Source organism: Lycium barbarum, chromosome 3 (genome assembly GCF_019175385.1).
Source record: "Lycium barbarum isolate Lr01 chromosome 3, ASM1917538v2, whole genome shotgun sequence".
NCBI classification, from domain to species: Eukaryota; Viridiplantae; Streptophyta; class Magnoliopsida; order Solanales; family Solanaceae; genus Lycium; species Lycium barbarum.
This window is the reverse complement of record NC_083339.1, coordinates 29843251-29865167: the sequence shown is the minus strand read 5'-3', so window position 1 is coordinate 29865167 and position 21917 is coordinate 29843251. Positions and strand designations below refer to the sequence as shown.

Sequence of the window (21917 nt, the reverse complement as noted above, 5' to 3'; positions counted from 1 at the left end):
CATTCCCCATTCATGTGGGGGATTGTTAAAGCTAGTTAATGATTGAAGCTAGCTAAGTTGGTGTGAATGAGAAATAGAGGGGAAAAAAAAAGGGATAATGGAAGGAAAATGAAGTTCAAAAAAAAGTTCTGTTGAAAAGAAGCCTTGTACCACATTGGTGGTAGAAAGGGAAAGTTATGTGCTTATATTAGAAAGCACTTCCTCTAGCTCTTAAAGGGTCAAGAAGAGGGACTCCCCTCGCGCCGTCGTCGTCGCTCGGCTTCGGATTTGGATTTGGTCAAATGATCTGATTGATTGATAATATTTTTGGACCAAATTTATTTAAATTCAATCTTCATTTTCTGAAATTATTTTGTTATTTCCGCCGTAAATTAATTAATAAATAATTAAATTTTCGCGGAATAAAAAAATTTTAAGGAAAAATTAAATTTCCCAACGTTCTTATTTTTTACCAAGCCTAATCTGAAGAGGCATGTTCAAGGCTATATATACTGAGGCAATGCCTTAATTTTCGACTACTGAATTTTTCACTGCATCTGCATTCTTTCACAAAAAATAAACTATCGAGTCTTCGTGTATTTGAGTTCACCGAAGTCGTAGGCATTTGAGGTACCGCCACTCCTGCGACAGGTACATCCGTTTTATCCTGAGAGGAAATAATCCGCAACCTCGAGTACAGTGAGGGGGTTAAATTCCTTAAGGACACACAGTGTATTCTGTGGTCTCGGATGTTTTTACATTATTATTTTTTTTTCCAACAGTTTCTGTTGTTTTCGAAGTTTCTGTTTTTTTTTTTTTTTTTTATACTGGTTTTGAACACGGGAGATAACATGGGGTTGGTGGTGTAAAGATGGCATGTATTCGAGGTTGGTGGTTGGGTGGTATAAGCGTGGGGTGGTGAAGGATGGGTGGTGTAAGGCGGGTTTACTTGGGGAGGGGAGTGGTTGGTGGCGTTTGGTGGAAGGTAGGAGTGGAGTGAAAATGAGGTGCATTCAAAGGTGGTGGTTGAGTGGGGTGAGGGGTGGATTGGTTGGTGGAGTGGTAGGTGCGGAAGTGAATTTGAGGGTGAGGAGGATACAATTAATATGAAAGACCACTTGTGGGACTTATTTTCCTTATTTGCTCGGAATCATTGTCATCATTTTTAAGAACCTGTTTTTCGAAAAAAAAATGATTTCCAATAAATTTGATCAACAGAACGTATCCTCGTGAAATATTTTCCTCCATACCAATAACACCCATAGAACAAATAAAACCCACAAAGGAGCAGCCATCTCTGATCTCTTCCGCAGCACAACAACCACAATATCAATGAGATTACATATCTCCAAACTTACACAAAGCAACAACGTATATACACCACATTCTTCTCTGAAAAAAATGTAATTGAACATTTGAGTAAATGATCTTCAACACCGTTCTGTTTTTGGCTATTTAAACTAAATACAAAGAAAGAACCTGCTAACGAGGGATGATTTTTGCCCCGGATTGACCTTTTTTTTTTTTTTTTGTACAAAGAGAACACTACATCTCCTAGCTAGTCATGAACAATTGAATGAATCAGTATTGAAGCCTCATCCGTTGCTGGAACTGCATCATCTGCTCACAAACACAACAAAAACACACATTTCAATCTTTACCATATCTACAAAATAACACTTAATCATATGACCCCTCACAAAATTGCTAAAAAAAAAAAAAAAAACTAGCGAAAATTACAAGCAAATGCCTAGTTTACAAAATATGACCATACGTATAGGTTTTGTATATTTATATGTATAATATACATATAATATACATCTACTATACATATAATATACATTATATACAGAACCGGTGTATAAATTTTGTATATTTCCGTCATATTAGTAAATAAGTTTGGCCGAACGGTAGTAAGTTTCCCAAAAACCAATAATCAAGGCAAAAAAAAGGATGAAAATTTGGACATACCTGGAAGAGGAGTTGGCAAGTGGGAAACAATATTGTCCAAAACACTTCCACTTTCTTCTTCAGTTTTCTTCGTCTCGTCTTTTTGTCCTTCTACAGTCCTGTTGTTTTCTTGGTTCTCCACAGAACTTTCAGTTGGATGAAAAATATTTGAGATCAAATTGTTGATTATCCCTCCACCTCCACTTTCATTACCACTTTTCTCCCCTGCTTTAGAAACTATATCTTCCTTCTTATCCTCATCTTTATTAACATCAAAAACATCATTCCTTTCTTTGTTTCTATCTTCACCTGCTCTAGGACTCATTAAGTTGGAAATTATATGGTTAACAATCCCACCACCTTCTTCTTTTCCTTTGTCACCTTTACTCTCTTCACTGATTTCTCCAACATTTTCTTGGTTTTTTTCTTCCACTTCTTGATCTCTAGAGTTGGAGAAGCCAAAGTCTGCAATATCACTAATACCATCTTCCATTTCTTATCACTTTTTTCAGGATATTTTAGCCACTTTCTTTTTTTTCAAAGTTCTGAAAATGAGGGTTTGAAATAGTGGTTGATAAAGATGGACAAGTGTCATTTTTATAGGTTATTTTATATGGTAATCTTCCACGTATTTTGAAGACTTTTGTCTGGCTTTGGTCACTGTATTTCAATACCCAATGAGGGAAATACATGTGAAAGTTTTCCTTGGATTCTATCTCCACCCCATGCTATGTACTGGTAAAGTCGGTTCTGTTTACAATATAAAAAGGGAGAGGTTACAATGCTTCTGTATTCTCTTAACTGAAAGGCCAATAGCCAATAGCCAATAGGTAAGACTTTCATGATAAAGTATAAACTTCGATAAGTGCTAGATATAGAAGTAATTTAAATTCACTGAGCCTCTTTATATTTAGGGATAATTATATTTTTAGACCGTCCTAAAAGATAATAAGCGTATACTTTAACTAGCGCAGTAATTAATTTTAGTCGACGTGCAAATATAAAAAAGCCCTTACATTATTTAAGATAGAAGGACGGTAGTCTTCTTTATATATGAAAGTTTGAAAAATTTAATAGCCGCCAATCAAAGTAATAGCCGATAAATATATTTATTTATAAATAATTAGATATTTTTTATATGGGAAATAGCGATTGTAATTACTTTTAGCCGATCGACCAAATGTAACACCCTTTTACTATCCTTTTGTTGTCTTTATTTCTCCATTTTATCGTCATCAATTTCGGTGACCGTTGGAGCAATATTCATCCATCTCATAAGATGGTCGTTCTCATATAAATCTACACAAGTTCTTCTTCTTTTAGTGAGAGATCAATACAAAATCTTCCTACCATATTATAGTGTGCGAATTTCTTCTTTAATCTTTGTTAGATATATTCTAGCTCCTAATTTTATACTAGAAGGATATCTAGCTCCTAGTTTTATACTAGAAGAGCTTATTGAAATCTGAGGGATACTATTCCGGATGAAAGTTCCTAAAGGACAATGTCTTTGATATGCCTCAAGCTTTCAAGAGTTCTCTACAAGTTTCGTGATCAAATATTTTTCGTAAAATTTCCAACGAGATTTAACTTCTTTTCACAAAATATTCGTAGTTGTGATTCAAAGTTGTAATAACTAATTTGATCTCAAATCGTGTGGTAAAAGCGTCGAACTATTTAAATGAGAGTTGGCTGTAATTCTCTTTAACAATTTTCTTTAATATAATCACAGTGTTCAGTAGACGGTCCTCCTTCAATTATGAACAAAATGTAGTTCTTCTAGAGGTGCGTATACGCTTCATCATTTGTAGTAGGAATAAGGATTTTATCCTTAAAAACTCAAAAGAGATAATTAAAGATAAAAAGACTTGAAAGAAGGACGTAGATTTTAGTGTTTGGGCATACGATAATTTTCTTTGTCCACTAAAGTCTTCATCATTGATGTTCTAATTATTGAGAATGTGATGGGGGTGAATAGGATTTTCATCCTCAATAAGAAGTATGGATTTTTGAGTCTGAAAATAAAATAAAAAAATCTAATAGAAAACGATCTCCTTTTACTAAGTCCTACGTGGCATTGATTCGAATAAATTAGGCCAGTAGATATCTGATGCGTAAGGATTACACAAAAGAAATCGTTCATGTTCTCTATTTTATATTTAATCTGGGGTTGGATATCCGTATTGAGACCTAACTAATCCGAATTCGCGCCGTGTATGATCTATTTAACGGGAAAGCACCAAGGGCGGAGCCACGTTAGCTCCAGGGGGTTCATCCGAACCCCTCAGCGAAAAATTACAGTGTATTTTTAAAGTTAAAATTATTTTATTATGTATATATAGTAGATGTTGAACCCCCTGATTTCTTCGTGTATTTACTTTTTAGAATTTTTGAACCTCCTAGATGAAAATCCTGGCTCCGCCACTGGAAAGCACTCCCTAACAAGATTTCTTTCATACCCAATACTCAAACCGGAGAACTTTAATTAAGAGTGGAGAGATCCTATCCATCCACCACAACATTTATTGATAATTAATCATACATGTTCTCTTTATACACAAAATGTATTTATACTTATTGGAGAAAAATATTGAATTACTTAATTCATCTAGATCTTCAACTAAAAAATTGATCTCTATTGTGGAAATATCTAGCTAGTATAGGTTAAAGACGAGCTATGGTATGGCTGCAAAGCAAAATATATTACTTGGACGGTGCAGCACTTTGTAGGGAAAAGCAGCAAATCTGCCATGTGAATATCCCAAAGGCCAGTAAGAAGTCCAGCCTTCATACTTTTGTTACAAAATTACCTTCCATCTGTTAACATTTTTCCATTTTAGAATATTCTTCAATATGCAAATAAAATTAATTTTCATTTTTTGAACTTTTACCTTCTTATATCGCAATTTCCTGTCCAACTATAGCCAAAATACTATTTATAACACAAAAATGTTGAGCATATTATTTTTAACTTGATTCAAACATGCTGTATTGGATCTAAGAAGGACTTAATCCCGACATCTAACCGTGTGCTCCAACAGTTAATAGATCAGTGGAATGAAAACTATAAGAAATTAAAATCCAAATACCAAACAGAAGCACAAAAATGAGAAAACGCTCGATGAGTTTTGGAAATATGACCTAAAGTAACTGGGGGCATTTAGCTGATTATGTTTTATAATTACATTTTATAGCGGTACTTTTAAATAAATAAAGAACATAGCTATATTTATTTTATAGTTCATTCACATTGATACACGTATCCCTAGATTGTAGGTACAATTTTTGTATGCGTGATCTAGGATTTAAACTCTTGGGTTCAACCTTTTAAATTATTTAGCATTGAACCATTATATTTCTAAAGTTATGGATTCATATCTACTACTTATTGTAAATTTAGTAAATTTTTACATATAAATTTGTACACCGCATCGAAAGTTTGGGGTTCAAACCCCAAATTATAATGCTCCATCCGCCCCTGTGTGTACACACACACAATAATCAGTGTATATACATTTGTATATATTATATATAATGTATATACACAATGTATCAGTGTATATACCTTAATACTGTATGCGAGCGCATATAGTGTATACGCTACATTTTGATAGAAAAGTATTGTTACATTTGAAAAATAATGTCACTATTTTTTGCTAAAAAAAAAAAAAAAAAAAAAACACTAATCTCGCTTCTTGTGAAATTTTCCCTTGATTTTTCTACATATATATATAATCTAGGCCCAAACATTTATAGCCGGATACATGCACTTGGGTGAGATAACGGGATAAGTTCACAAATGGCCTTAAAAGGGGCTGGTCTTGAATTTTTGGACCCAATAGCAAAGTATAACAAAAATAGCCTCGAATAAGTGTAATAAGAATTAGCTGAAGAAAATTACCCGCTAAACCTAAAACTCCTAGATTCTGCTACTTCTTCATTTTTCTCTACTGAGATCTCCATTCCTTTATTCTTCAAATTCTTCTCATTGTTCTATAAACGAATTCATCAAAAATATCTGAGGAGATTGAAGATTCATTTGCTAGAAAAAGGAAGAGATGTGAAGTAGCAAATGATTTTAATGATCGTAGGTTTTTCTTATTGTCTACAACACAATCTGATGTCGCACTTATAATACTGAAAATGATGAATTTTGTACAGTAGAAGAGTTAGAAAAATCATTAAAAAAAATATTTGCTTAGTGTTTAGCTACAATCGCCAATGGAAAAGAGGATTAACAATATTCATATTATTTAACTAATGTCGAGTTTGTGTTTCTTTAGCTTATGTTGCAATTATACGAAGGTTATGTCATGAGTTGCTTCAAGGATTTACTATTGTTTTAGTTAATTCACTCTTGTTTGTGAATGTGACATATTTTGGCCATCCACTAGCAAAACTTAGCTCGGTGACTTTATAACAACAACTTATGTTTTGTGGGCAACAGTTGACACTATCTCGTTGTGTATGACTTATAAAATACTTTATAACTCTTGCCTTAGGTGCAAAACTTAGCTCAGAGACTTTATGACCTATGGGCAACACTTTACACTACCTCATTGTGTTTGACTCATGAAATATTAACTCTTGCCTTAGAGGCAAAACTTAGCTCAGGAACTTAAAAAGACAACTTATGCCCCATGGGCAACGCTTTACACTATCTCATTGTGTCTGACTTATGATATACTCTATAACTCTATGCTTTAGAGGCAAAACTTAGCTCAGGGACTTTAGAACCATAACCTATGCCCCATGGGCAACACTTTATAAGTTATGTCATTGTGTCTAATTTATGATATAATCTATAATTTCTGCTTGATAAGCGAAATTAGCTCTTATTGAATTGCGTTCAACTCCTGACTGAGGCAACACTAGGAATATAAAGGTAAAAACATCTTTGTCTGTACATCAAAATGAAAAGGAGGTCAGTCTTTCAAGATATTAAAAAGGAAAAATTCAAGACCGGGCTCTTTGTGGGGCACTAGGCGTCATTTCTTGTGAGATAAAAACCTATTAGTTGGAGTGGCAAAATTAGCTATTAAAAAAAGAATCCGCCGAATTCAATCAAGTTTGAGCGGGCCATTGCCTCGCTCATTTATTAAATCACTTGCCATTGACTCGCTCATTTATTATATCACTCCATTTTTACCCACTCATTTCAGCCCATTTAAAAGTTGGGCTGATATGTAGCTCAAATTAGCTTGATATTTGGCTCCTATTGACCTATAGAAACCTTCTAAATATATTTTCAAAAAGAATTTTTCTTATATGTTATATATAGCCATAATTAAAAAAATAATTGTATTAGGTACTAACAAAATTATAAAAGAACAAACAAGAAACTAAAACTTAGTAAGAATCGAACGTTTATGAACCACTTTTTAGCCCAAATTGTTTTAGCAAGTAATTTGTGAATAATTTAGTGACTTCTCATTTATTAACTTAGCCCATTTTGATCGCTAATTTACACGTCTATTAGTTATTTGATGAAATAGTGAGAATTTGTATAAATTGACTCAGACAACATTGTTATCAAAAAGAAAAGGGGAGTGAGCCTCTGTATTAGAAACTTGAGACCCAACTTTTTCAGGAAATACGCGTGCGGATGCTCCCAAAAGTGTCCTATCTTGAATTTTTGTCTTACTTAACACAATTTTTAAAACATGACCTTAATTTGAAAAAAATTCACTGGGAAAAACTTATGTTGTCCATCAGGCAAAAGTTCTAGTTTTTGCCTATAAGGCAGAACTTGTGGTCAATTGAACAGGTTCACTGTCTTAAAATATCTTAAACTTCTGTCTTGTAGGCAAAATCAGTCTACAACTTATGCCCGATGGGCAACAAAAGTTTTGCCTTTGTTGCCCATAGGGCATAAGTCTAGCTTTTGCCTATATGGCAGAACCTGTGGTCAATTGAACAGGTTCACTGTCTTGAATATCTTGAACTTCAGCCTTATAGGCAAAGTCAGTCCACAACTTATGCCCGATGGACAACAAATGTTGTCTCTGTTGCCCATCAGGCATAAGTTCTAATTTTTGCCAATAAGGCAGAACTTGCTGTCAACAGAGCAGGTTCACTATCTTGAAATATCCTGAACTCCTACCTTAAAGGCAAAGCTAATTTATGTTCACAGCTTATGACCGATGGGCAACAAAAGCTTTGCCTAACAAATTTTTTAAAGCGATGGCTATCTTTTAAATTTTCTCTTAAGCGAAGCCAAAAACTCATGACCACCCCTTCCACTTGTAAACTTACCCCAACTTTTCTAGACGTTTTACCTCAGTTTGCTTACTCTTTTAACACCGAGACATCTTCAATGACTAGTGACACGGTGAATAATGTGTTACATTGGTTTATCCACTGCACTCTACTCCTATTTTTAGCTGTTTATCTCTTATCTTTACATGCATAGAGTATACAATATCTCTAGTAGATGCTCGAATACATCCTCCACTTATTCTTATTAGAATTTGATGGAACCTGTGAACAATTATCATTAGGGGAAATAACTCATATATACGGCCCATGCATCTAGTTTGCATCCGATGTAGCCCACTGTATCATCGGTATATAGATAATGTATTTGTTATGTATATCTATACAGCTCACGCATCTAGTTTGCAGTCCATGTAGCCTACTATATCATTAGTGTATAAATAATGTATTTGTTCTGTATATCTATATGTAATCATTACATATACTTTGTATATATAATGTATAAACACACGATATCAACTCAAATTACGTATATAAATAATATATATTTTTATATAGCTAGACATAGGTTGCTCAATCTATCTTAATACTCAAAATTACACTCTAAAGAGTTGAAAACAAACTAAAGAACTTTAACCAAAAAACAAAAAAAACTTTTCGGGTTTTGGATAAAAGAAATGGAGACCCTTTCTTGGATTTCAACCTATAGTTCCCAATTCGAGCACAGCGAAGCTCTGTCGGAAATTTGCTTCGAATTTCTGTTTATTATTCTATTCATTTTCCGAATCTAGCTTGTACTAATTTTTATATCTTTGGGTCAAATTGTCTGTCTTCTCTACAGTATTTTTAGTTGGACAATATCATAGGGATGCGAATGAATTCAACCACAAGGAATGAGAGCCCCTTTTACCCACAGACAAGACAGTCTTCAAAGACAAAGCAGAGGAAGAATCAGAAGCAGATAATTTGGTGAAACAAACAACCAACAGTCAAAGAAGATATGGGCAATAGCAATTCGCCGACGAAGCCAAAGCTCTGGCTCCGACAGCACCTATAGAAATTGCCATTTTTCCTAGGAAGATAAATTTGAGAAAGTTGAAAATACCTTGGAGGGAGTGTGAAGAAGATACGTACATATGGGAGAAAGAAACTAGATCGGCCAAGGGATATATGGGGCAAAAAGTTAGATTGTTGGGCTAATGAATTAGCTTTTTAAAAGTAGCTTATAAGCTAAAAGTCATAAATTGGAAATATCCAACTTTTGGCTTATGGCTTATTTTTGTACTTTTTTGCCCTAAAAGCAAGTGATTAAAAGCATTTTTATCTTTTTCAAACATCACAAAAAATAGAAAAAAAAACTTAAAAGCCAATAAGCACTTAAATAATTCAATGCAAACACCCTCCGAGCCATCAAAAGAAACTGAACTCAAGTTGAAGGAAAAGCTAGTGTTGCTATCTGCAACCAATATGCGTCAAGTGCTCATACTGGAAAAGTTACTAACTCATCGTCAAGCTACAAAAAAAAAAAAAGCTCTCATAACACAGCAAAAATATGTTAAATGTGAATTCTACCAGGTCTTAAATTGCATCCTCCAGCATCAAATCCTTACCATCAAGGCATCAAATATACAGAGAAATCTGAATTGTGATTTACAGAAAAGAGGGAAAAAAATCTTTCGACATGAACCAGCAATATTACTCATCTTTACTTTGAACTCGACCAAAAATTGCAATTTCCTCCTCGGCCCTCTTCTGTGCAGCCCTCTTCTTTGCCCTTTTGGTTTCTCTGGCAGCTGAATCAATTTGAACTTGCTTCATTACTGTTCCAAAACCGGGAACTGTCCTATCCAGCTTGTTGTAGACCTGGACGCTGAGATCGTGGTATATCTCAAACAATCTCTGCATGTCAAAGGCAGAAACTGTTAGTATGTGAATTTTTTCTTTTTTTAAACGACATTAGCATGAAGAATCCTGAATATAGAGCTTGCGCCATAAAATAACCTGTGTGAAATAGAGATGAAGCTTTTCCTAGAGGTACATCAAAACTGCCTAGTTCTAATCTAAAACTAGGAGATCATAATCATAACAATCCACATATGACATAAAGCACCAAAGAGTAGTAATTCACCGGCACTAACTTGTAGAAACACACACCAGAAGATCATGAAAAGTCAAATTCAACAACCAACATACGAAAAAGGAAGCTTTGTTCTTAGTTGGGATGAGCACGTACCATGACATCCTTGTTCCAGTCAGCAATATATGGAGGGCCAGTTGTGTATGAACCAAGAGGCTCACGGTACCATTCACCACCATATGTTATTTGATCCATGGCTTGTTCAACACTTAAAACCTCCCATGGCCTCAATCCAGGAATAACCTTCTCTAATTCTTTCCTGTTTCATGTAAATGACCAGCTCAGTTATCGGATTGTGAATCAACCCCGTTTGAAACTTTTGTAAAAAGATTCTAGAAGTTGATGCAACTGAGAATCTTCTTTTTTCCAATGCAACTATTTTTTCACCTTTTACTAAAGAGAATCTTAAATTAAAGAAGTGATATGTAGAAATTGATAGTGTTTATGATATACATATATGACAATGACAAAGTGGTGAATGCATGATTGAATGATTTTGACCAACTTGTTGGTAACACATGCATTGACCCAGAGCGAGCATTTTGTTAAAGGAATCTAAACTGTTGTGTGAGACTAAGTGTGGAAATATGGTGCAATCCTGTGCAATATTTTCCATGAAATGAAAATGTGATGCCATTGTGGACCACAAACATAAATCTACACCCATATCTGAAATGCCTGAGAGGGATTGGGAGGGAGAAATCAGTAGCTCGGGAACTTGCTATATTACTTGCATACTCACTGGAAAGATCCAAATTTTTACTTGGCATCTGGCTAGTGTGTGTGCTCCTAATGATTGCAATGAAAGGGAGGAGATTTGGGGGGAAATAGGAGCAGCCAAAGGTCTGCTCAGTGGGCCTTGGGTACTTTGTGGGGATTTTAATGCTACAAGATTCCCACCTGAAAAGAAGAAGGGTACCAGAAAAACAAAGTCAATGACAGGTTTCTCCGAGTTCATTGAAGATATGGGGTTAGTAGATTTGACTCTGATAGGAGGGAAATACATGTGGAGAGAGGAGTGAAGCCAGACTTGATAGACTTTTAGCATCTGAAGATTGGGATGTAAGCTTCAGAAATATCAAGCAATCCATTCTACATAGTGTGACATCAGACCATTCACCATAGTTACTTCATTCTGGGAAATTGAGAAACTTCAAAATCTTATTTCAAGTATGAGAATTGGTGGTTTGAAGCTGAGGATTTTAATGATAGACTCAAAGAATGGTGGGAATCATTCAGATGTATAGGAAGACCTGATTATATTCTGGCCTATAAACTCAAAGCTTCGAAGGAGAAATTGAAGAAATGGAGCAGATCTTCTCAAGGAAGTTTGGGCATACAGAAACAGAAAGTACTACAGCAAATTGAGGGTTTGGATAGGATCCAGAAGCATAGGTTATTATCTGAGATGGAGATTGCAGAAAGGATATCTCTGATGATGGAGTTTGAAAACAAAGTAAAACATGAAGAGGCAGCCTGAAGGCAGAGATCAGGGCTTTATGGCTAAAACGATAGTAATACCAAATTCGTTCATAGAGCTGCAAATGCTCACAAAAGAATGAATAACATTGACAAGCTTGTTGTAGATGGAGAAAATCTTACAAGGGCAGAGGATATTCAGAAGGAGACTGTAAATTATTATGAGAAGCTGTATACTGAAACACAGAATTGGAGACCTCGCTTCAATATGAGGGGATGTCCACTAATTACTGAAGAATCGAACCATAATCTGATGAGACACTTTGAACCTCAAGAGATTATGGAAACTGTGAAGGCTTGTGCAGGTGACAAAGCACCATAGCCAAATGGTTATACTATGGCTTTCTTTATCAAAGGGTGGGATATCATTGGTACAGATGTGATTGCGGCAATTCAAAATTTTCATAGTCAATAAGTGTTTAAGAAAAGCTTTAATGCCACTTATACCAGAGAAGGTGGAAGCCATAGAACTTAATGATTTTAGACCTATCAGCGTGATTGGTAGTGCATGCAAAATCATAGCCAAGTTGTTGGCAGAGAGGTTGAAGAAGGTGATCCATAGACTTGTTGATGAGCAACAAATGGCCTTTATGAGGGGAAGGCACATCATGGATGCTATACTCATAGCAAATGAGTGTGTGGAGGCTACACAAAGAAGTAAAGTCCCTGGAAGTCTATGTGAACTGGATAACCAGAAAGCATATGATCACTTAAATTGGGGTTACTTATTGGGAATTCTACAAAAGATGGGATTTGGCATCAGATGGATCAGATACTGCATCAGCACAGTGAAGTGAATCCTGATGGGTTCTTTTCCTCTAAAAGGGGTTTAGGGGGATCCACTGTCACCTTTTCTATTCATATTAGCAATGGAGGGAATGAATGATATGCTCCACATTGATGGAAGTAAGGGCAGGATCAGAGGCTTTCAGGTAAACTACAGGGCTGGAAACAACATGGAAATCTCTCACCTACAATATGCAGATGATACTTTGATTTTTTGTGATGCTGATGTGGAGCAACTCAGTTGAGGGTACTGAGGGTTATATTCATCATTTTTGAGACAGTCTCTGGGCTGCATATCAATTGGGGAAGAGTTCCATTTATCCAGTCGACACAGTGGTGGAAATTTAGATGTTAACTAACATTCTGGGAGGGAAAGTGGGAGAACTACCCAGTGTATCTGGGTAGGCCTCTGAGGCCAAAAAGCAAATCTAAAGGAATATGGAGTTGTGTGATAGAGAAATGTGAAAACAAGTGGACAAACTGGAAGATGCAATATTTATCTATGGGAGGGAGGGTGACTCTCATTACTAGTGTGTTAGATGCTTTACCTACATGTATGATGTCATTATTCCCAGGTCCTGTTCGTGTGATAAAGAGATTAGACACCCTGAGAAACAATTTTTTCTGGCAGGGAAACAATGATGAACACAAGTTTCATTTAGTCAAACTGGATACCATGATAAGAAGCAAAAAAGGAGGAATGGTATTAAGAAGTTGAAGGCCCACAATCAGAGTCTAATGATGAAATGGTTGTGGAGATATGCTTCAGGAAAAGAACCTCTGTGGAAGAGAGCTATTAGAAATAAATATGGGGAAGAGGGTAATTGGACTACAAAACCAGTTCTCACTCCATATGGTTGCAGTGTTTGGAGATCAATCAGGAATCTATGGCCAAAGAGGAGGAACAAAACAAAACTTAAAGTGGGGAATGGTATGAAGATTTCTTCCTGGAAAGACAACTGAATTGGTCAAGGGGTATTACAGCAATTATTTCCAGATATATACATTTTATGTCAACAACAGGAAGCAACAGTGGCTGAAGTTTGGTCTGAGCAAGGTTGGAATCTGACCTTTAGAAGACTATTTAATGATTGCGAGTGGAAAGGATAACAGAATTTTATCATACTCTGAATCTGTTTAAGGTGATTAATGGAAATGCAGCACTTTGGTTTGGCAAGGAAACTCTCAAGGAATTTTCGAAGTGACAGAGGCTTACAAGATTCCGATCAGAGTAAATAATCAAGTGGGTTGCTGGCCATGGAAAATGATCTGGGAAGTGCAGGTTCCTTTGAAATTAGTCTGTTTCTTTTGGCTGGTGGCAAATGAAGCAGTTTTGACAAAGGGAAATTTGAAAAGCAGGGGATTCAATTTGTGTTCCAGATGTTATTTTTGTGGGGAACAGGCAGAGACAACTAACTATCTCTTTTTACACTGTAAATGGACATAACAGATCTGGAGGATGTTCATTAACTTGAGGAGAATCAAGTGGGTGATGCCAGGAAACACAAAGGGGTTTCTTGACAGTTGGAGGAGAGAAGGATATTTATCCAATCAGAAGGAGAGATGGAGGGCTGTTCCAGCATGTATTTGGAGGACTATATGGATAGAGAGAAACCAGAGGTGTTTTGAGGGAAAACAGTGCAACATTCAGAAGTTGAAGATGAATTGCCCAGCTCTTTTCTATTTTTGGTGTAAACAGGAATGCTTAGTACAAACAGAAGATATTTTTGATGTTTTAGACAATATGTAAGAAGCAACATAAGAAGAAAGTCTTACATACTTTGTAATTGTCTAACTTGGGGGATTATACATTTTGATATAGTACACCTGTTAATATATAGAATGTTACCATTGTCAAAAAAAACAATCTCACCTGCCCCCTGCTTCAATAATCACAATTTCGTGTGAGGTTCAGCGGTCTTTCCTTCGTTTTTTTTTTTTTTTTTTTTAATTGTCTTTGGTTAACTAACAGAATTATATACCACTCTTCCCATAAAGTAAACATTCTCAAAATTCTTTAGTTATAATTTGTAAGAATGCATATCCTACAGTATACCGCAAAGAAGCGTGGCATTTGCTAGTATTGACAAATGGAGATGGGTTAAAAGTTTCTGACATCAACAGTTGAAAGAAAAATGTTGCAAAATGAAATGATTCTACATACCTGAGATCTTTTGGTATGTATTTGTTTGGCATGTGGTCAGCCTCCAAAATTGATGTCAGTTCTGAGCCACTAGCCCAAAGAAACAGGGTATGACTCGGAGTCCTTACACCAGGCCAGACCCCATCATTTGCTTCTAGCACAGCCAAATCACGTCTTTTACTCTCATAAGCTTCTTCTTGCATCTGCTTATATGTCTTCGGCTCATGTCCTTTAAGAGGAACCCAAGGAGGTATACCTTTCTGTAGTTTGTGAAGGAAAGCAGTAGCAGCAGCACCTAGTCTAACTGCACTTCAGCCAAATAAATGCAAGGGATCAATCGTATGGCAACATGGACTGAGAGAAAACAAAACCAAATTCTACTACTACAGAATAAGCACAAAGGTAACGTAGCATGTTACATAAACATCTGAAGACAGAGACATAATAACTTTAAAATGCTTGCGAGGAGTAATATATGATTTACAGACTAAATTGACATGAAATATGCTTCAGAATGCCAGGGATTCTACAAAAACCTCTATTTCTGATTATTTATTGTTGAAAAACTAACTCCAGCAGAGTAATTGTTGCAAAAACCAACCTTCCCAAGTAGCAATTGCTTTTTCCATGCCATAAACCATTCCGATGGGGGCCCATTCATCCATATCCTCTCCCCAAATGAAGGTGTGCTTATCAATGATTCCAGCACCCCAAGCAGTCTTAAGCTGTATTAATTCCATCGGTCCCCTCGAACGACCTAATCGATCCTTGTAGAAAAACCCACCGCTCCTCATAATAACTGGAATTCAAGCATAATAAAGCATTATAACAACAGTCAGCAGTTGAAGAATAAGGATGAACAACAAAGCCAACAGATCCGACATAGCACCAGATCACCAAAGTGCAAGCTATTTAGCTCCAAATGAAACATTATTGTAATTTGTAAATCATGATAAAGTAATGGCAAATAGTTAAGAGCATAACTAACAACATAGCACCAGATCACTCTGAACTAAAAGACACGCTAATCATGATAAGCTAATAGCAAACACTCTAGTTGAAACTAATAGCAAACAGTTGACAAAATAACAGATAAGCTGTAAATCTTTTCAATGATATGTTGCAAGGGAAATGATGATGCTATCGTAGCGATTATGCACTAGGTGCATGTCATCAACTCTTACGTTTTAGTTTCTCTTTGCCAGCCAGTAGGAATTTGTATCATTTTCTTTGCAACTGTTTCATACACTCAGAACAAATGAAAGAATGTGTGTTTTCATCACTCCAAGATCTTCTCCCAGAGGGGATTTAGCACTTCTGCTCCATCGCCTCTCAGCTATGGAAGATCTCTGACATCACATTGCTATGCATTAGATTCCCTTCACCAACAAGAATGCTTGATAACATAACAAGTGAACTCCTTCTTCTTCTTCTCTCTCTTTTTTTTTTTTTTTTTTTTTTTTGGTCTTTAGTTGCTAATGAAATCCAAAATAACATTGTTTCTTCAGATGCCTATTGTCCAAAGAAATCAAAAGGCTAACAGCAATATACATTATACACTACTCAAATTTGCAAGCATGAAAAGAAGCAAAATGGTCATCAAGATGACTACACAAATCCACAAGAAAAGCACTACCAGCAGCTAATTCAAGATAAAAATCTCCAACAACCTAGGCACTCTTACTGATTGTCCCATAATTCATAATTTATGGAAATCCTCAGCAGTTCAAGCTGTACAGGAGAAGTAAGCATAATATTTTGGTAGTAACTGAAAGAATAACAGAATCTCGAGCATATTAACTGAACAATAAATGAAAGCAAACTTACAATCATAATATCGCTTTTCAAGTTTTTTGTACCCAATAGCCTGTGCAGCATCAATGGGCCTTCCAGGTGGGTATGGTCGTTGACGAAATCCCCAAAGCCCAAAAAAGAACTGCCTTGCAAAATCCCAAAACTTGTCATTTGACTCCTTCTTTGTCTTTATGGCTTTTCTGGGCATTGGCCTCCCATCCAATCCAATGACATTTGGCACTCCCTTCACATTATCGAAGAAAACTTCTCTCAGTTGGGAAATTCTTGAAATAGAATAACATAGACGGTTACCAATTCCGGGTATACGCAACAATCACACCCATGATCATCTTCAAAAACAACTGTGGCTGGAACTTACATTTGTACACATTTATGATTCATTAAATAGGATCTTCTTGAGCCGAGGGTCTATCATAAACAGCATCTCTACCTTACACAAGGTAGGGGTAGCGTACACCCCACCCTCCCAGACCCCACTTGTGGGATCACATTGGGTATGTTGTTGTTGTTGTTGTTGTTTAACTTTTCATAGCAAAACTTAAACTGTTGCATAAGTTACCTTCAGCGACCAATAAAAGACTGTCACTAGTAAACTATATCACAAATAGCCAAACATGAAATTATAGCATCTCCTATTTCATGTAACACTATCTGACTTGAAATGATATTCAAGATGTTAATTGGCATTTGTATCATATTAGTATTACTAAAATAAATATCAAAATAGTTGCTTAAATTTATTTGAGATACAAAACATCACATCAGACTTCAAACTTGGAATTGTTAAATGAATATAAAATTTTGAAATTCATAAAAGTTGTATGAAAAATTATTACTAACCATTGATGGATTCTACTATTTTCTTCCATTACTAATGATAAACAAGTTCCACAACTAACAATCCTAAGCTACATGGGTTCTCAATCCTAAGCTAAGTCAAGTTCACTATATGACTAATGAATTCTCAATATCTATTTTTGTATTTGCACCTTTTCCAATACCAATACTTTAATATTGGATTCTATCACACTACAAATTCTGGACATTTTTCCCTAGCATACAAACTCTAAACAGGCTAAAAATTGTCTCCTAGCAAACATCAAAAGCTCTCTTCTCCTCTACTTGGACATCATTGAGCTACTAATAAACACAAACAATAAGGTATAGATATTTTGAATACTTGCCACAATTTCTTATCTTCACTTCGATAAGATAAGGAATAGATATTTTGAATACCTACTTCACTATTTTCTTCCATTACTGATGATAAACAAGTTCCACAATTAACAATCCTAAGCTACATGGAGTCTCAATCCTTAGCTAATTCTAATACTTCGAATGTTCACTTTTTCCGGAAAATTTTTCACTTGATTTGAAAATCAGTGTTTGGCCATAAAAATTCCAAATCCAACTTGAAGTTGTATTTCAAATTTGGAAAGTAGGTTAAAACACTTATAACTTGTTTTCCAACTCACTTTTCACTTTTGAAGTTGTATGTAAGTACATTCAAGCATGAACACTATTCCAAATATTCTTTGCAAAAAGTAAAACCAAACACAACTCTCTCTTCAACTCAAACTCCATAAATTCCAAATATTTGATTCTATGGCCAAACGCCTACTTAATATTGGATTCTGTAACACTACAAATTCTGGACACTTTTCACAAACATACAAAACTCTAAACAGACTAAAAAAGACTATACTAGCAAATATCAAAAGCTTGCTTCTCTTCTACTTCGACCTCATTGAGCTACAAATAAACATAAACAACAAGGGGTCGTTTGGTAGGTTGGATTGGGTAGAATAATGCTGGTACAAAATTTTAGTACAATGTATGGTTGCAAATTTAAGTCTAGTATAACTAATACCAGTATTACTTATACACCCTATTCCGTAATATTCTTATACATAGAAAACCATGGCATTCATAATACCAGCACTATACTTATACTTATACACTTATTCTGTACTATTTAGAAATTATTGAGCGCATGTTACTTTTAATACAACAAACCAAATGATTGATAAGCATCAGTGTTTTAAAAGGCGCGGGCGTAAGGCGAGGCGGTTTACATATGCCTCGCCCAGGCGTAAGCCCCGAGGCACGGGGCACAAGCCCCATAGGTATTTAATTTTTAGTATTTTATAAAATAATAAAATAAACATATAAGGAAAAAAATAAATTAAAATTATATAAAATCAAAATAATAATAAAATTAGTAGAAAATGAATATATATCTATTATTAACATGCTAACATGTGCATGAACAATTTAAAAAATTCTTGAAAAGGTGAATGACGTAACGATGCATTACACAATAACATTACTATGATGACACATAATTAGAGTTGTAAAACTAATACTATGTCCTAATAATTCAAAGATAAAAATGACAGTTATTGTTTTAAAACCTAAAACTAGATACAAATTAATACTCATTATAATACAAATAGCCAGAATGGAGTCTTCAAAACATTATCTAAACTAGAGCAATAACAAAAGAAATTCTCAAACTAAAAACTACCTTGAAAAGATAAAATTGAAGAGTGCTAAAAAGATCTTGAAGAAAAATAAAGCATAAAGAAGGAAAATGCAAACAAGGAAGATTAGTAAGAATGGGAGGACAAGATTATGAAATTAAGATAAACAATTAGAGAAAACTTTTGAAATTTTTAGTTTGAAAATTTACTATGCGTTAATTATTGGATATTTAAGTATTTAACTTCTTAAAAAAGATTTATTAAGCAATATTGGCTCAAATTTCGAAAAGTTCTCGGGGCTTATGCCTAGGTGAACGACCGGAAGGTTGGGGCATACGCCCCGCCTGTACGCCTCGGTGTGTTTTTGGTACACTAGCCCAGTGGTCGCCCCGAAAACGCCTTTTAAAACACTGATAAGCATTACTAATCCTAGTATAACTTGTCTTCGAACCAATCAGTTAAAATTAAAGTAAGGAAAGTACCAACAGTAAGACTTCTAGAGATAACCAAAGTAAAAGATACAACGGTAGTAATAAAATTGAAGAATAAGACAATGCTCTAGCACTACAAATTCTGGACATTGTTCACTAACATACAAAACTCTAAATAGGCTAACAGAGACTCCTAGCAAACACTAACCTCATTGAGCTACAAATAAATACCATCATCGACAACAACAACATACCCAGTGTAACACCAAATAGCGGGGTCTGGGGAGGACAGAGTGTACGCAGACCTTACCTCTACCATGGAGGTAGAGAGGCTATTTCCGGTAGAAAAAACAGTTCAAAGCAGTTCGAATAATAAGTTTGAAAAAAAAAAAAAAGTCAAGAAACCAAGGCAAAACATTATAGAAAGCATGACAAAGCATCCTTAACAGTAAGCAGCAGATAGTAACTGAGCTACAAATAAACATAAGCAATAAATAATGAGTGGTAGATTTTTTTATTTTTTTTATTTTTTTTGAATACCTGCCACAATTTCTTATATTCCCTTCAATAAGGAGGCGAATTCTCTTTAAGCTCAATCTCATTAGTCTTATCAGCAATCTCTTCAGCTTGGGCCAAGAAATGAACCACCGGGCTCTTCCTAAACTCAGTTAACCACTATTTTCTGGACATTTTTCACTAACATACATTACAAATTCTGGGCATTTTTCACTAACATACACTACAAATTCTGGACATTTTTCACTAACATACAATACTCTAAACGGCCTAAAAAAGACTACTAGCAAATATCAAAAGCTTGCTTCTCTTCTACTTCTACCTCATTGAGCTACAAATAAACATAAACAGCAAGAGGTCGTTTTGTAGGGTGGATTAGGTAGTCAGGTAGAACAATCCTGGTAAAAAACTTAACCACAATGTTTGCTTGCAATTAAGTCTAGTACAACTAATACTAGTATTACTTATACACCTTGTTCGGTACTATTCTTATATATAGTAAACCATGGCACTAATAATACCAGTACTATTCTTTCTTCTTCTTCTTTTTTTTTTTTTTTTTTTTTTTTTTTGATAAAGTGCAATTCTTATACTTATACACCCTATTCAGCACTATTTAGAAATTATACAATGCATGTTAATTTTAATACAACAAACCAAATAGTCGATAAGAAATAACGCAAGCATAACTAATTCCAGCACAACTAATCCCAGCATTATTAATCCCAGTGCTATTCTTACACTTATACACCCTTATTCAGAAATTATGCAATACATGTTATTTTTTAATACAACAAACCAACAGTCGATAAGAAATAATGCAAGCATAACTAATCGCAACATGACTAATCCCAACATAACTTGAATACCTGCCAAAATTTCTTATCTTCCCTTCGATAAGGAGTCGAATTCTCTTTAAGTTCAATCTCATTAATCTTATCAGCAATCTCTTCAGCTTGAGCCAAGAACTGAACAACAGGGCTTTCCCTAAACTCTTCCAACCACTTCTCATTTTCCTCAATCTCTTCTTCACTCGGGTTTTCCTTCTTCTCGAAAACCGGGTCATCATTCAACACCCGTTCGACTTCTGGGGCATATCGAAAATCGGGTCGGGTCTCACATTCCCAGTAATACTGGTCCAGCATTTTGCGATAATGACCCGGTTTTTCTTGACCTGATTTTTTGGGTTTTCTTGAAAATGGGTTTGAAATGGATGCAAAAGGTAAAGGGTTTTGTTGGGGTTTAAGGGAATTAAAATGGGATAAGAGATTGATGGGTTGGAATGGTGTTGAAGGTTTGTTGAACCAGTTGTTGTTGTTGAAGGGGTTGAAATTGATTGACCCCATGAATGAAAAAAAGATGGAGCTTTTTTTTTCGTTTAAAAATTTGTAAGTTTAAGGTTTATGGGGGTTTAAGGATATGGAGGAAAAAGGAGTTGTTTGACTGTGAGTGACTGAAAAGATGAGGGAGACAAGGGAAGGGAAATGCGGACGGCAATATAATATATATTGCCTCTGGAAAGTGGGCAGCAATATTTTGTCAGGCGTTTGGTACGAAAACCAAATATATTTTGTATTTGGTTATAATTTTGAGAAAATAACACTTTATGTCTATGTAGAGAAAATCTTTACTCGAAATGATTCGCATTCCTAATATTATCCAAAATGGCTAATTTTATATATTATTATATACTTTTATACAGGTTTATATATTGTCTATAGTAAGTGTATATCGTGTGTATAAACACTGTTGTAAAAAATAAAAGTTGGTTATGCGGATGTAAATTAAAAATATGGCAACGTGGATGTAATATTTTTTGCTTGATTGTATATTATTGAAATCATCCTCATACTTTTTGCAAAAGAATATTTGGTTGTTTGAATGTACTGAAAGTGAAAAAAGTGAAAATAGGATTTTAAAGTGTTTTTCAGATTTCAAATGAAGTTATATTTGAAATTTTTATGGTCAAAAACTGATTTTTA

At 35.1% G+C, this 21917-nt stretch overlaps 2 protein-coding genes across 2 annotated transcripts; both read right to left on the bottom strand.

Annotated features, from left to right (window-relative positions):
* Positions 1 to 1203: 1203 nt before the first annotated feature.
* On the bottom strand, positions 1204 to 2516 carry LOC132633831 (uncharacterized). Its single transcript, XM_060350270.1, has 2 exons — positions 1951 to 2516; positions 1204 to 1599 (listed from the first exon to the last, which is right to left on the bottom strand). Exons 1-2 carry the CDS (start codon positions 2420 to 2422, stop codon positions 1538 to 1540), a joined length of 534 nt encoding a protein of 177 aa, XP_060206253.1. The 5' UTR covers positions 2423 to 2516; the 3' UTR covers positions 1204 to 1537.
* A 7060-nt stretch (positions 2517 to 9576) lies between these two features.
* LOC132630913 (protein TIC 56, chloroplastic) lies at positions 9577 to 21454 on the bottom strand. The gene is made up of 6 exons (XM_060346495.1): positions 20805 to 21454; positions 16518 to 16728; positions 15292 to 15489; positions 14712 to 14994; positions 10379 to 10541; positions 9577 to 10044 (listed from the first exon to the last, which is right to left on the bottom strand). The coding sequence occupies exons 1-6, from the start codon at positions 21279 to 21281 to the stop codon at positions 9841 to 9843; spliced, it is 1536 nt and encodes a 511-aa protein (XP_060202478.1). The 5' UTR covers positions 21282 to 21454; the 3' UTR covers positions 9577 to 9840.
* Between the last annotated feature and the right edge of the window lie 463 nt (positions 21455 to 21917).

Bases quoted from the DNA above. Each gene is read 5' to 3' on its own strand.
- LOC132633831 (XM_060350270.1), bottom strand. From the start codon at position 2,422: ATGGAAGATGGTATTAGTGATATTGCAGACTTTGGCTTCTCCAACTCT. The intron at 1,600-1,950 runs GTATGTCCAAAT...GTTTGTGAGCAG, and splicing joins CTTGCCAACTCCTCTTCCAG to ATGATGCAGTTCCAGCAACG.
- LOC132630913 (XM_060346495.1), bottom strand. From the start codon at position 21,281: ATGGGGTCAATCAATTTCAACCCCTTCAACAACAACAACTGGTTCAAC. The intron at 14,995-15,291 runs GTTGGTTTTTGC...GCTGAAGTGCAG, and splicing joins AGCAATTGCTACTTGGGAAG to TTAGACTAGGTGCTGCTGCT. The intron at 10,045-10,378 runs GTACGTGCTCAT...TTTGACATGCAG, and splicing joins ACTGGAACAAGGATGTCATG to AGATTGTTTGAGATATACCA.